At 34.1% G+C, this 17,215-nt stretch overlaps 1 protein-coding gene across 1 annotated transcript in view; it reads left to right on the plus strand.

Annotated features, from left to right (window-relative positions):
- LOC136035960 (actin-binding Rho-activating protein-like) overlaps positions 1-17,215 on the plus strand; it is a 49,729-nt gene that overhangs the window by 13,408 nt on the left and 19,106 nt on the right. Inside the window, exons 2-3 of the mRNA XM_065717845.1 lie at positions 6,495-6,658; positions 15,566-15,716. Coding sequence (XP_065573917.1) covers positions 6,495-6,658; positions 15,566-15,716 — 315 coding nt within the window. The remainder of the gene's footprint in view (positions 1-6,494; positions 6,659-15,565; positions 15,717-17,215) is intronic.

A 17,215-nucleotide genomic window follows, 5' to 3' on the forward strand; every position in this document is an offset into this window, starting at 1 on the left:
ACCAATTAAAATACATGGAATTTGTCAAGTAACTGAGTTTGTTCTATGCAAAAGTGCTTTTTTTCATTAATTTTTGAAGCTCGGTCAGCAATTAATAGACTTGGAATTCATCAAGTAACTGAGTTTGTTCTATACAAAAGTGCTTTTTTTATTAATTTTTGATACTGAGACACCAATTCAAAGACTTGGAATTTACCATGTAACTGACTTGTTCTATGCAAAAGTTGTTTTTTTTTGTAATTGTTGATACTCAATCCCTAATTATATGACTTGGAATTTACCAAATAGCTGATTTTGTTCTATGCAAAAGTACTTCTTTATTATTTTTTTTATACCAATTCAAAGACTTAGAATTTACCAAGTAACTGAGTTTGTTCTATTCGAAGGGGCTTTTTTTTATTAGTTTTGATACTCAGTTATCAATTAAAAGACTAGGAATTTACAAAGTAGCTGAGTTTTTTCTTTGCAAAAGTGTTTGTTGTCAATTTTTGACCCTCAGTCATCAATTAAAAGACTTAAAATTTACCAAATGGCTGAGTTTGTTCCGTGCAAAGATGATTTTTCTTTTTATTAATTTTTGATACACAGTCATCAATTAAAAGACTTGATATTTACAAACCTGGGTTTGTTCTATACACAAGTGATTTTTATTAATTTTCAATACTCATTCACAAATTAAAAGATGGAATTTACCAACTAGTTGAATTTTTTCTATCCAAAACTGCTTTTTTATTAATTCATGATACTCAGTCACTAAATAAAAGACTTGGAATTTACAAAAGCTGAGTTTCTTCTAAGACAAAATGCTTGTTTTTATTAATTTTTGATGCTCTTTCACCTATTAAAAGACATGGAATTTACCTAGTAGCTGAGTTTTTTCTATGAAAAAAAATGCTTTTTATTAATTTTTGATACTCACTCACCAATTACAAGACTTGGAGTTTACCAAGTAACTGAGTTTTTTCTATGCAAAAGTGCTATTTTATTAATTTTTTACGCTCAGTCACCAATTAAACGACTTGGAATATACCAATTAGCTGAGTTTGCTCGATACAAAAGTGCTTTTTATCATTTTTTTTATACTCAGTCAACCATTCAAAGACTTGGAATTTGCCAAATAACTGAGTTTTTTCTATGCAAATGGGACTTTTTAGATTTTTGACACTCAGTCATCAATTGAAAGACTTGGAATTTACAAAATAGCTGAATTCGTTCTATTAAAAACTGTTTTGTTTATTAATTCTGTATGCTCAGTCATCCAGGAAAACACTTGGAGTTTACCAAGTAGCTGGGTTTTTTTCTATTCAAAACTGTTTTTTTTATAATAATTTTTGATACTCATTCACCAATTAAAAGCCTTGCAATTTACCGAGTAACTGAGTTTGTTCTATGCTTAAGTGCTTTTTATTAATTTTTGATACTCAGTCACAAATCAAAAGATTTGGAATTTACCAAGTAACTGAGTTTGTTCCTAGGAAAAGTCTTTTTATATTAATTTTTGATGCTCAGTCACCAATTAAAAGACTTGGAATTTACCAATCATCCGAGTTTGTTCTGTGAAAAAGTGCTTTTTTATCAATTTTGATCCTCAGTCACTAATTAAAAGACTTGGAATTACCAGATAGCTGAGTTTCCTCATATACAAAAGTACTTTTTTTATTTATTTTGATACTCATCAACAATTAAAAGACATGAAATTTACCAAGTAGCTGAGTTTCTTCTATGCAAAAGTGTTTTTTTTTATTAATTTTTATACTCAGTGTAGCTGAGTTTCTTCTATGCAAAGGTGTATTATTTATTAATTGGTGATACTCATTCACCATTTAAAAGACTTGGAATTTACCAAATAGCTGAGTTTGTTTTATATAAAAGTGCTTTTGTATGAGTTTTTGAGACTCAATCACCAATTAAAATACCTGTAATTTTTTAAGGGGGGTTATTATGGGTCCTTGAGGGGGACGTGGGGCCCTGTCCGGGGGCCACGAGTCCTTGGAGGGGACATGGGGTCCTTGACGGAAATTCAGGGACCCAAGCTCATATGCAAGCCCAGTGATAGATAACCGATGGGCTGAGGACCATTACATTACAAAAAGGATACTTGGCTGGGTGTAATCATTGCAATTTTTGGAGATTGAAGCAAATTTTATCAACCATCAAAAGAATATGTCTGTCCAGCAAGCATCTCAAAGCACTGTGGTGCACATATTCTCTGAATGATGCCAAAACCGGTGCCCAAAAACAAATCGCTGGTAGCATTTACCAATAAATACAACTGCAATTGAGAAATCGATCGCGCAGTTAATTTGTTAAGATATTTCAACCCTAAACATCAGTTGGCCTGCGTCTTAGAAACAATACAGTGATTTCCTTAGAATGTATTTTTAAGAACTTCAATGTGATTTTAATACACGGAAAAAAAGTTTAGAAATTCAAAAAAACGGTTGAGGGAGGGGCCGAAATATTAGGCTGGTGCTTTGGGGACCTGGATGGAAATATGGGGACCCAAACTCAGGATTATGCCCAGGTGATGAAAAACAGACGTGCTCAGGACCATTACATTACGTAAATGATACCTGTCCGGTTGTAGTCATTACAGTTTTTGGAGACTGAAACAATTTTCAATAACCATGAAAAGAATATGTTTGTCCTGCAGTTATCTCAAATCACCTTTATATGCAAATTCTCAGAATCATGCCGAAAAAGGTGCCCGGAAACAAATCACTGATTGTATTTATCATATATCCAATTGAGAAATAGATCGCGCAAATAACTTGTTGCGATGTTGTGATACTTAACATCAGTTGGCAAGTATCCCGGAAACAGCAGCATTGATTGCATTGGAATGTATTTCTAAGAACATAATAACTTGTTGGCTCAGTCAAGAAACATGTCGTTCTTTACCATTGGAAGAAATGGGTCTCACTTTCGATTTATACATCAGACATAAATTGTATAGAAATGTGTTGTTGAAAAAGAAAACATGTTACCATCTATATCTGTAACAATAACGCCCACTATGACTTTGGTTATATAGATGGCACATGGAATCGCCGTTGAACCTTCTTCGTTATCTTAAGCCACTAAGGAAGAAAAGAGTAGGGGGTAATGCTGAGTTTAAAGTGCATAATTGGGCACTACTAATGCCCTTAGTGCGATTAGTAACAGTAACAAGTAGTATTAAAAGTATGCACATAGTCTGGCTAGTTCAAAATCCACCACAACTTACCCTGAAAGGTCTAACTTAATAATGTAAGCTGTTATTACTATATTGTATTGTCACCCTATTAACAATCTACATGACTATAGTTCATTTAGATTTAGTTTAAAATTAGCCTAAATGTTCCTTGGAAGCTTCATCTTAATACCCTTAGTCTGTGTAGTAGCAATAGTTTTAGTAGCACTAGTAGAGTATGCACATTGCACCTTCGTTTTTTTAACATCCCCCTCAACACACGATGAAGATTCAACTTAATACCATCTACCGTTTCTGAAGCATTGCTGATACGTCCTCTCGACAACCTATATGCCCCCAGGGCATAACTTACAGCCCTTGCTCCATGGTTCTGAGGGGTTTTGCGAAACCGGAGACATTGTCATATGTTCTTTGAACTATTTTGAACAAATGGCTGTCTCACAATTTCAATCAGGTACGTTTGGTGAAAAGACGGGTAGTTGGGGGGGGGCTAGTTGACCTCCATCACATTTGACTCTTAAAACGGATTTAGAACTTCCAATTTTCAAACAAATGAGCCACCTCTAAAGCTGTTACAACCATTCCTTTCATAAAATCCTTAAATCCCCCTGGGCCGTAACTTACAGTTATATGATCCTTGGACTATTTTCAATAAAATGACCATGTCAAAAATTCTATTGTATGCATATCGAGAAAACATGATGTGTATGGCGGGGGGGGTATTTACCCTCTGATCTCTTTGAATCTTAAAAAAAGCACTTGAAGTTCTGATAACTAATCGAACGATCCCTCTCCGAAAATAAATACGATCACTTTCTATAACAACCTTTTTTGCCCCCAGGACATAACTTTGAAACTTGCTCTGAGGGCTGTAGGATGAGGGGGGGGGTGTGATCCTCAAAGACACAATTTCCGGACCCTTCAAACTACTCTAAACAAAATTACTATTTCAAAATTTTGATTGGATGTTTTTGGGGAAATGATGGGCGTGAGGGTGGGGAGGCTGGTTGCTCTCAAATCACTTTTGACTCTTAAAAAGGGCACCGTTACTTTTAATTTCAAATCAAATGAGCCCCATCTGAAGTTTATATGACCATCCATTCTACAAAACCCTTATATGACCCCTGGGTATAACTTGCAAACCTTGTTCCAGGGCTCGGGGGTGGTAGTGCCAACCCTCAAGGAATTGTTAAATGTTATTTGGACTTTTTTGAACAAAGTGGCTATCTCACAATTTCAATAAGATGCGTTCGGTGAAAAGAGGGGTCGTCGGGGGGAGGGAGCTAGTTGCCCTTCATCTCTTTCGACTCGTAAAAGGGAGCTAGAACTTCCAATTTTCAACTAAATGATCCTCTTCTAAATCTTATACAACCATCCCTTCCATAACAACCTTAAGTATCCCCGGGGTATAACTTACAACCCTTGCCCCCAGGTACTGGGAGTGTTTTTTAACCCCAAAGGCCTTGTTATTTGATCTTCGGACTATTTCAAATAAAATGGCTATCTCAAAATTTCTATTAGATACATTTTGGGGAAACACAACGTTTGGGGGGGTAGCTGCACTTCCATTGCTTTGACTCTTAAAAAGGGCACTAAAACTTCTGATTACCAATCGAATAAGCCCTCTTTGAAGCTTATGCAACCACTCTTTCTGCAAAAACCTTGTATGCTTCCAGGGCACAACTTACAACCCTTACCCTGAGGGTTGCAGGGGGTTGTCGTGCTCAAAGACATATTTTCCGGATCTTTCAACTACGCCGAACAAAATGCTTATCTTAATTTCACCTTATGTGTCCTTGATCTGATATGGAAGAGGTGTTTAAAAAAAGGTTGTAAGGAGTGAAGAGTCTTGTCTTTGATAAGGGCTGGATTGAAGAAAAGCGTTCACTGCTGTGTTTATCTTTCGCAGCTTGGTAACAACGATATTAGATCATCTAAAGATAATGGAAAGTTCAGAAACACAGTTAGAACGGTATCTAAGCCTGTAGAAACAGGCTGACCTGTGTAAAAACAATTTATTTATCCTTGAATAGCTTACAAAAGACCCCCATCCCCAGATATCCCCCATCCCAAAAAGGGGGAACAACCGTTATTATTCACTTTGCACATTTTTAATATTGGCAAAAACATGCTGTTCAAATGAGCATAAAATTTCGAATTCGATAAGGCCAAGTTTTAACGGACGTTGACACTCGTCTGGCACCTAGATTTTACAAGCAACGGACGCAGTCACGATAAGGCTTGATTAAATTCGAGACCTAGCAAGAGCCAGCCTCTGAGGTCCGTTTATTAGAACTTTCTTATAATTCTGCTAAGGTCAGCTAATTAGAGAGCTTCATTATCAGTCCTTAACCAAATAGAAAAAGTCTACAGAAATCTAAAAATCATAATTTTCCTTTTAGAGGAGGTTGTGTACTATCAAAAAATTCAATCCTTGGTAAATATATGACTGTTCATATTATTGACTTACCGATAAAGTGAATCTATCGTTCGATGTCTTTTCTTATGCTCTTTACGAATATAATAATGGCTTCTATCGCAAATTCTAACTTAAGCAGTTTTTGACCTAACCAAAACTAGTCTCATTATAAACAATTTTGGTGCCGAGAAAATGGATTATTTCTTCTAAAACGACCGAGAGAACGGCGCTAAAAAAACGTAGTAATATTTTGTCGGAGAATGACCGATAACTCATACTTTAATTGAAAATTCGTAATTTTTAAGAGCTCAAAAAGTTCTTAAATTTGAATTTGTGATAGAATCGATTATTTTATTCGTAAAGAGCATAAGAAGAAGTATCGAGTGGTATGTTCACTTTTATAAGTAAGTCATTAATGTGAACAGTAATATATTTACCCATTCCTTTTGTTCTTTCCAAATATTTTTGGTATGCAATTAATTCCTTAATTTCAGAGTTTAAGGCCACGAACTAACGACCTTCTGGACCGAGTAGTACAATAAAATGCAAAAGCGCAAGACACAAAAGAAAAGTAACAGTCAAATCCTTTTCGTCTGAGTGGTATCCAATGGGATCCTTTTTCATCCAACAGACTTCAGTTCCATGCCGTCTCCTTGAGCATTCAAGATTGTTTATCCCACAAGCCTGATTACTTATCCTTATCGTTTCACGATATGTAAGTGACGTCGGAGGTTAGGAGGATTGCTACTTAAAACAATATGGATTAATTACCTGATTATTTGCATCTCATAACTCTGGAAGAGTGTGTTTAAGTATACCATATCCACTTTATATTAAGTTCCTCTCTCACATTCTCAAATAACTGAAATTCCTTAATTTCAGAGTTTAAGGCCACGAACTAACGGCCTTCTGGACCGAGTAGCACAATACAATGCAAAAGTGCAACAGACAAAAGAAAAGCAACAGTCAAATCCTTTTTCATCTGAGTGGGAGCTTAGAAAACTGAAGGGAGCTGTAGCAGATAAATCAGATCCCACATATGGAAGGTAAATTTTCCAAATAATGTAATTTATATGTTTCATCTAGCGTCAATGACTGTTTTCTATAAGCATAAAAATCCCCCCCCCCCTTGTCTAGAGCTTGAGATACCAAGATCAGAGTACTTGAAGAATAGCTTCATTCGATGTTGCACTTCGATTAGAAGTGACTTTCCTAGGCCGTTATCTCTTATAGTTTTTCTCTCTAGTCCTTTACAAGGTGAGTCTACAGTTAATTAAAATATTTGATGTAGTGAGGTAAAAGACTAGCGGTAAATCAGATATTTGAATACGCGTGGTGCCAAGAATTTAGGAATAAAATGGAAAATTAATAAAAACAGACTTGAAAAACATAGAGCCAGGTCTATGACCTGCATTCTTCTCAACCAAAGTTTTAACGTAGTAATAGCCTCAAATTTGTAATCAGTAAACTCAAAACTTTATGAATACTAAATTGAGTGAAAATCAAGCATTCGGGAGACATGTACACAATACAAACTCAAAGGACGTTAAGTTTATAGCAAGGATGTAGATTATTTTATAAGGAAAATGGAATTGAAAAAAGATGCAAAATTAAAGCAAACATCGTTCAAAGTGTTAACTAAAGTCAAATTCTCTCCCTCTCTCTTTCTTTCTTATTAATCCATTATTTCTAATTAATGTTTATCAGTTAGCGTTTTAATAGTGCATGCGTCTTCCTCCTTTACAGTCTATGGAGCCTTTGTAGGGGTCAGTGCCCTGTATTTCTTTTACCATTTGTGTCTTTTCTATCGAAGAGAAACATTATTTTTGATATATATATATATACATATATATATATATATATATATATATATATATATATATATATATATATATATATATATATATATATATATATATATATATATATATATACACATTTAACATGTTTGGATTTTTGAATTTTATGTTGCAATATTAGCCTTATGCTGGTAATCAGCAAGCTGAGAAACAAATAAACATAAGCTTCAATGGATTGTAAAAAGCCGAATTAAAGAAAGTGGCAAGGGATAATACTTTTTTTCTTTTATACTTTGAAAAATATGTTGGATGAGGTATGGTGTCGTATGCAATCCAAATTTTTTCCATAATAAAATGCCTGCAGAACCTGTTTTTTTTCTATCAAATGATTTGCTTTGCAAATTAGTATAAAGGGGGTTTCGATCTACTTAATTTGTTAACATTCTTTGTTCATTTACCTGAGTTTTTCTTCAGAGATTTTCCTGTTTTTGTAGCGTCATTTTTTATTTCATAAGAGCTTTACTGTCTTAATATGTATTTTGATAAATGTGTACTGTCTTCTAAAATATGGCTGATATAAAGTCAAAATACAAACAAATATAGTATACAGTATACATTTGCTTTGCAAATATTAGATAACACTATAATCTAAGGTAACACCAACAGACCCTACCAAAAGAACGCATTTTTTACACGACCCCCAAAGGAGTTGCGATGGATTTTTTTTGGAAATCACTAGTGAATTAGACTGGAGTGAGATTAGTTTTTATTGCAAGGCTCTGTCTAACTTCGATGGAAGTCAAGGTCTATGTTTCTTATACATAGAAACATACAAAATTCCACATTTTTGTAGATAGGAGCTTGAAACTTCTATAACAGGGTTCTCTGATACGCTGAATCTGATCGTGTGATTTTCGTTAAGATTCTATGACTTTTAGGGGGTGTTTCCCCTATTTTCTAAAATAAGGCAAATTTCAGGCTCATAACTTTTGATGGATAAGACTAAACTTCATGAAACTTATATATTTAAAATGAGCATTAAAATGCGATTCTTTTGATGTAGCTATTGGTATCAAAATTCCATTTTTTAGAGTTTTGGTTACTATTGAGCCGGGTCGCTCCTTACTACAGTTCGTTACCACGAACTGTTTGATTAGATTGCACGAAATTCAACACCGACGAATGTACATATTCCATCATAATGGTATAACCAACAAATATGGACAATTAGCCGAAGTCCTAAATCAAATCAGTTTGTTACTCACCATGCTGTCAACCAGCTGTAACATCCTATTAAATTAGTTTCAAATAATCCTTTACAAAGTAATTGAATTCGTTATTTTCAGTGTGAGATAATGTCCGTGCAATATCTTCAACATGTAGGTCAGTAAGTATAAGTAGGGATTATACTTCACTATAATCCCTGTTGCGAAATTTTGTGTTGTCTTCACATAAAACTTACTGAATTAATAATGCCCAAGCAGTATCCGGTTTAGATGACACTTTGAACTCTGGAATACAACTGAGGCTATACAACTGAGGCTCGTTTGAGGCTAGTTAAAAAGATTTGTTGAGGGTTATAAGCATTGTTAGAGATTCAGATGCATCAAACATTCTGAGCCTAGTCAAAATTGTTGTTTCTGCCAGACATTTTGCTCAGTGATTAGTCCGTGGTCAAAAGAAGATGTTATTGTGGCATATTAATTTGGTATTAAAAAAAAATATTGACCTTCCTGAGTTTCCAAGCCCTTGAAGTTACAAAAATAATATTTAAAACGCCAAGGCTTTGACCATATAGCTTGTAGCTGCACTAGCTAATTGAAGCATAATAAATATGCTGGTGAGCATAGAAATAGCCCCAAGAATCTTTAGCTGTGAGCTAAGCACCAAGTGCGGCAACTGTGTTGGTAGCCCGTGGTCATAGCAATATAGGCTCCAGCTTTTATTCTAATGAGCTGACAAACAAGCATTGGGAGGTCGAAATGATAAGCTAATAAAGGTGAGGGGCTAGCAACCTAAGATTCTGTGAGGGCTAATGTTTTTTATTAGAATGTGAATGGAACAAGAGACAAGTGAAAAATTCTACAGTTTACTTTTGTTGTATTCGATATATATTGCATTGTCAGACATTTTCTAAGTTCTTATGATTCGAGAAGATTGAAACTTTCGACAGCTCTTACTCACCTAGATGCTACTTACTCACTTACTCATCCTCGCTAGATGCACCCTAGGTCGGCCTTTTCATGGCATTGTCTTAGAGGTTTCTAAGAAATACGAATTTAAATTCGTTGATGGTGATGATTTTTTGTTACAGCTGATTCAGAAAACATGGTGCTAATATTTTTTCGTGATTTTAATACGGATCTTATAACTGCTACATCCAATTTTTCAGAAATGTTTGTTAGTTCTTTGTCATTAATTGTGGGGCCCACCTCTGAGTTTGAAATTACGTAATTCTAATAAAGAGCACTTCTCCAAAACACGTGATAGCTCAGGAAGAACAGAAATTGGCCTATTATCTCTAAATTATTCGTCTCACCATCTTTATGAACAGGAGTCACGAGCTACTTTAAAACAAGACGGGAAGAAACCCTCTTTTATTGCAGAATTAAACCGGGACAAAATTGGCCTCTGATTAGTAGCAAAATAAACTCAAACACTCCTAACAACATGACATCACTGCCAGAGGCATTAGTTTTCATTTTGTAGATTACCTGTTTCATTTTACTTAATGATACACATGGTAAATATATTAAACCCTTAGATTCAAAATAACTATTGTAGTCAAAAATGCTTGGATCATGCAATATCGGACACATTCCTTCAGCAACACGCTTTCCAACCGCTAAGAAGTAATTTCCGAACACTGCAAGACATCTTCACCACTTTTTGGCATTTCATTTTCCTAGTGAACTATTTCAAGTGGAATCATTTTCGTTGGCTGCTGAAGTACTTCTTAGATCATGCGCCAAGTTTTTGCCGGATGTTCCGATACCTCCTCAAACTTCCTGGAGTAAAATTCTCTTCTGGCTTTTCTTAATAATCGATTCAGAGCATTGTGATAGTTATAATATCTTATATCATTTAAATCGCATTTATGATTGATTTTTTTCTGTAAAGCTGGTGTCTAATATGCATCAATTCAAGAAGGTCTGCAGTAAACTATGGCTTCTTTGGGGTTGTCTTCCGCCATCCTTTTTTCCTTTGACAATGCTTTTCCAATTCACTTTGGATAATCTGGTAAAACAAATTAAACCTTCTTCATTATTAGATGCAATTGATAAAACGTTATTACAATTAATTTGAGATAAAACATTCTTACAACGCAAGAGAATTGTTTTATTTACATAATGCAAAGAAAACTCATTCTTTAACCTACGACTATTTCCTAGAGGATTGGCATGTCTAGAAAATACGCCAAAATAGTCAGGAGTGTCACTAACAACAGCACGGAGGGAATCAGGGTTAACTTTAGAATGCATTACCAAAACATTTCGCAGATCCGTGACCCTCGTAGGTATGTTGATTGATGGAAGTAACCAATATGACAAGAAAATATTCCATAGTCGGTTGCTCTTTGCATTTATTTTAATCAGGTCAACATTTAGAACACCCACAAGAAAATACAGGAGATTTACTGGCAACTTCTCAAGCTGCTCCTTCAAAAGATCAAAGGATTTATATATGAGGAAGTCGGTGGGCAGTAGAGAAGTATTAAATAGCAAGAACAAACACCTAAACGAAGTTTACAAGCCTACCCTTCCCATTGTAAACAAAGTTTACAACCTTTAACAAGTTTTGTTTTTAACAAGCCTACCCTCCCCCCATAATATATAGTCAAATAATCAAATAATCGTCCAAGTCTGAAACTACCATAAACTACTATCAATCAATAAATGAAACTCAAAACAAACAGAAATTACAACAAATAGCCGAGTCCAACTCAAAACGAGCAGAAATTAATATTAGTAAGGCTGATAACCCCCATGCCTTTTCAAGATCAGAACTTTAATTTGTGCTTTGCTGAAAAAAAAAAACAAAAAAAAAACAAATAAACATGGATTGTCTGATCCCTATAATCTATCCCAAAATCTAATCTGCCCATAATATATTGCAGTGTTCTTCAGACAATGCAAGTTTTCCTTGGACTTGGAATATTTGCGTTACTATGAAAATAAACTTTTGATATTACAGAGAAAATAGATGAATTACTGATAAGAATACAAAAGCGTAGTGAACGCATTATTGATTCCCCTTTGAGCTGCACCCATGTTTATTATGCTCATTTTTTTTCTTTATTCACTTATTTAATCCTCTAGATTTCTTTTGTAAGGCAGGTAAAAATAAATTACTGTAATTACCATTAATAATTAAAACTAAATAAGAACTTTTCTACTTTTGATGAGTCTGAAGAACATCACAACTTTTGATGGACCCTAATATACATTGGAAAATCCTTTATTTAATATTTTACTTATTAGTTATTGCGGATAAGAAAGAGGGGTAGTGAATAACTTCCAAAAATCTAAAGCGAGTTTCGATTAAGAAAAGGTTCAGAACCACTGATCTATGGATCAATTTATACGGAGCAATTTAGGTTGATTTCCTTGTAAAACAAATACAGGATGCCTAAATCCTATATTTTATGTGTTACTTGTCAGATATTACGGATAGGAGGGGTTAAACGGATAGGAGGGGTAAAACCAGTTAATAAGAAAAGAGTTGCTATGTATTATTCTGAACACACTCAAGGAGTGAATTTAGGTTAAATTTTGATGAAATATTAATACTGTAGTTTGATGAAAATATAATACTGTAGCAACCAAATTATGGAAACTACAACAAAGAATTATGGAAATCAGGCAGCCCAGTACGCATTGTATTGAATACCTAACATAACCTAGCCTAATCACCTCTATATATTGAATATTTAATTACAGTAGTTTATTTCATGAAAGTATAAGCTAATTACAACCGAATGCGATAAACCGGTTTTACTCGGATCAAACAAAGCAAACTTCTTGAATGTGTTCGGGACAATACACAAGTACCAGAAAAGGTTGAGAACCACTGATGTGTATATAAGCAATTTATAGGTTGATCGTCTTGTAAACTAAATATCATCAAATTACATCCAAAAAACTACAATAACTGAAGTTTAGATATCAATAAAGGTTGAAGGTTGTCTGGGAAGTTACAATGACCTAGGTTAGAGATCTTATTTATTAATCTTTTTCTACCGATTTTTAACAAGATATTGACGACATTGACAGTAATATCAAATAGTTCGTGGTAACGAACTGTAGTAAGGAGCGACCCGGCTCAATAGTAAACGAAACTCTAAAAAACGGAATTTTTATGCTAAAAGATACATCAAAAGAATCGAATTTTCATGCTTATTCTAGATATATAAGTTTCATCAAATTTAATCTTTGTCATCAAAAGTTACGAAAAAGTTACGAATCGCATTTTAATACTGATTTTGAATATATAAGTTTCATCAAGTTTAGTCTCACCCATCAAAAATTAACGAGCCTGAGAAAATTTGCCTTATTTTGGAAAATAGGGAAAACACCCCCTAAAAGTCATAGAGTCTTAACGAAAATCGCACTATCGTTTTCAGCGTATAAGAAAACCCTATAGCAAAAATTTCAAGCTCCTATCTACAAAAATGTGGAATTTCGTGTTTTTTGCCAGAAGACATATCACGGTTGCGTGTTTATTTGTTGTTTTTTTCCCCAGGGGTCATCGTATCGACCAAGTGGTCCTAGAATCTCATAAGAGGGCTCATTATAATGGAAATGAAAAGTTCTAGTTCCCTTTAAGTGACCAAAAAAATTGGAGGGCACCTAGGCCCCCTCCCACGCTCATTTTTTTCCCAAAGTCAACGGATCCAAATTTTGAGATAGCCATTTTGTTCCGCATAGTAGAAAACCATATTAACTATGTCTCTGGAATGACTCACTCCCCCACAGTCCCTGGGGGAGGGGCTGCAAGTTACAAACTTTGTCCAGTATTTACATACAGTAATGGTTATTGGGAAGTGTACAGACGTTTTCAGGGGGATTTTTTTGGTTTGGGGTGGGGTTGAGGGGAGGAGGCTGTGGAAGGATCTTCTCTTGGAGGAACATGTCATGGGGGAAAAGAAGCTCAATGAAAAAGGCGTGGGATTTTCTAGCATTACTATAAAAAAAAACAATGAAAATATAAACACGAAAAAGTTTTTCAACTGAAAGTAAAGAGTAGCATTAAAACTTAAAACTAACAGATATTATTACGCATATGAGGGGTTCTAAAAATACTTTAGCATAAAGAGCGAGGTATTTAGGAGGAGATAAATACCTTGCTCTTTATGCTAAGTGTTTTTAGTAATTTCAACTATTTATTCCACGGCCTTTCTTATTCAGGGTTCATTCTTAAAGAATTGGGACAAAGCTTAAGATTTAGTGTAAAAGGCGAGGTATTAACGAGGGGACAAACCCCCTCATATACATAATAAAAAATATAAGAGCATAAAAGTTTGTTATGTAAGTTAATTCTTATGTTACGTATATTTTTTACTAATAAAAACTTTCGTTAAAAATTAAAAGTTCTAGTTGTCTTTTTAAGTAACCGAAAAATTGGAGGGCAACTAGGCCTCCTTCCCCACCCCTTATTTCTCAAAATCGTCTGATCAAACTAAGAGAAAGCCGTTTAGCCAAAAAAAAATGAATATGCAAATTTCATTTTACTAATTAATGTGCGGAGAGCAAAAATCAAAAATGCATTAATTCAAAAACGTTCAGAAATTAAATAAAAAAAACTAGTTTTTTAAACTGAAAGTAAGGAGCGATATTAAAACTTAAAACGGACAGAAATTACTCCGTATATAAAATGGGTTGTCCCCTCCGCAATCCCTTGCTCTTTACGCTAAAGTTTGATTCTTTGCCACTATTCTACTTTTTAAAACAATTAAAAACTTTAGCGTAAAAATCGAGGAATTGCGGAGAGGACAACCCATTTCATATACGGAGTAATTTCTGTCCGTTTTAAGTTTTAATATCGCTCCTTACTTTCAGTTTAAAAAACTAGTTTTTTTATTTAATATCAATATAGGTTGAAGCAAAGAGTATTGGTAACTCATAAGAGTGGAAACTGGCGATAGTGTAAAAAAAACACCAGCGCCATCTAGCGTCTGGCAAAATTTGCCATTTTTTAAGCCTAATTGATTAGCCATGAGACAAACAGGCTAGGCCTTATATATGTCTTTTAAACAGTAGACTAGCCTACCCTAAATAGCCAAATACTTGATTTTTAAGACTTACATAGATAATTCAGCTTTAAGTTATATAAATATACAGATCAGGCCCAAGGAGAATGGGAAACTATGAATTTTCAATACTATTTGGTCAGGCCTTTACCAATTATCCAGTTCGACTTGAATTTTTTCTACTTATTTAGAGACATTTTAATGATTTCGCCAGCCACTACACTGCGTCTAGCGCTAGCAGTTTTCAACTCCTATCTTTCCATGTTAAATCGCCGAAGTTTCCACTCTTATAGTTTCCTATGTTCTTTGGGTCGAAGAGGAAGTTGAAACGTTGGCTTCTGGGAAGTTTTAATGATTTAGGTTAGAGCTCTTATTTTTTTTTTTTTTTTTTTTTTTTTGCTATAAGTAAAGTTTTGAATGTATAATAGGTCATAAAGATGGAAAGAGCCATCATTAACCGCTTGAAAAGTGTCTCAGATAGCTGTTGATACAAACGTTGTTCAGCGTAATGGTAGCCCAATGGTTGAAAAAAATTACCCTATGTTGAATCTATCAGTTTGTTTCAGAGACATAACACAAGGGTAACAATTTTGCCTAATTAGAAAATTATAACAAATTTATCAGCTGTGTTTATAAAAAAAGAAATTCTTTAGAACTAAAAATTACATGTAAATCCAAAGTAATAAGACCGAAATTTAGAAGGGTAAATAAGAAGAACCCTGACCTGGCTTAAAAAACCCATGATTAGCAATCCTAGCTGTGATTGTTCAGCTTACTTTGGATTTATATATTAGAGGAAATACAAATAAATTGCAGCAAAAATACTGCTGATTTGTCTGTCAATGAGCAAATCAATTACAATCGTTCTTGTAAAATTGAATTATCTTTATGTTTTCGTTCTGTAGGCCCCCCGCGGGATCCTTAACTGAGAAGAGAGGTCTAGCTGCAGAACGTCACATTCAAACAGAGATTATCTTTTTGTGCGAAACAATTTACCAGTACGGGGAAAGATATGAGGATGGGACAGCTGCAATTCCTTTTGGAGAGCTGTTTTCGGTAAGAAATTCTGCTGACTATAATCCAAATAAAATGTGAAGACATTTGGAAATCTGAAAAAAGTTGAAACTCAAGCCTTTCCCCTATGCCATCTACCGATTATCTTTACGGCTGGCATGCTGTATGTTTTTTTTTTTTTTTTAAATTAACCAGTCTTTTCTTTACAACACTTTGACTGTACTCTGCCAAAACCTAGCAACTGGATTTTTAAAGTTTTCAAAATAATTGCAAAATAGTATGTTTTTTTTTATCATGGAACAGTAGAAGTAGATGAAGATACAAAGATTGAAAAAATGGAAAGATGAGTATACATACCAAGATTAGAATATTGGCAGCTACTGTAATGACAATGGTCAAATACGGTTGTTAAAGGTGGGCACTTAGAAACACGGAGATGTATTTGTTAGACAATTTCCATAGGAATTATCTACGGATTCCTTTGGGGCACCTGCCTGACTAATTGTATTTGAAACAGTAATTTGGATGAAAAATGTGGTTCTATCTTGTTTTCTAGGACTATAATGAGAGAAAGGGCTAGGAGGCTAGGACAGATTATATAGATTAAGGATGGCAGATTGCCAAAGATCGTCCTTTTCGGCCAACAACCTGGACCAAACTAAAATCAAGTTTTCCCTGAATGAGATAGGAAGAGGTCGCAAGAAAGGACTTGAGAAAACGGAAAACAGTGGAAGGATGTAAGGAGGGAAGTTTTGAATAGATTAGGATGGAGGAGCAGCTTGTGGAATTTTGGTGGCTGGTGCTGTAGTGAGGTGTTAGCAGTAGAAGTAGCATTAATATATACAAAAAAAATATATAAATTGCAAAAGAAATACTTTGAGCAGCTTATAAATGTCGTGCAGCCATTAGGGAATTTTGTAAGATTGCCACGATCCAAGATTGAAAACTGATGCAGTATCATTTGGTTTTTGTTGCCTAAATTAAATTTTGACGAAATTTTAGACTTTCATTCGTATGGATTATTAAGCATTCTGATTACATGAATCACGTTTTGGTTCATGTAAGCTGCTTCCAGAAAAGACCAAACACAAATAAAGAAACAATATTTAAAACACCTAAAAACAAATGATGTCTATTTCAGGCTGAAAACTGCTAGCCTTAACTCTTGAAAAATTGTTTAAAGAAAAAGTAAAAGAACACGCTGTTAATGTACATGAGCCAGTTCAATAAATAGCTCTAGGAAAACTAAGGAAATCCAGCATGATTTTCTAAGTCCATGGGTGCTTTTAAGTTATTTTCTATTTAAAAGGTTAAATATACTTTTGGAATCTTTCTGACAAATATGAAGTCTGTCAACATTCAACTTCTTTCATACTCACACTTTTTGTTGCGTTATATATGTATATATAAATATATATATATATATATATATATATATATATATATATATATATATATATATATATATATATATATATATATATACGTATATATATATATATATATATATATATATATATATATATATATATATATATATA

This window comes from Artemia franciscana, chromosome 15 (assembly GCF_032884065.1).
Source record: "Artemia franciscana chromosome 15, ASM3288406v1, whole genome shotgun sequence".
Taxonomy (NCBI): domain Eukaryota; kingdom Metazoa; phylum Arthropoda; class Branchiopoda; order Anostraca; family Artemiidae; genus Artemia; species Artemia franciscana.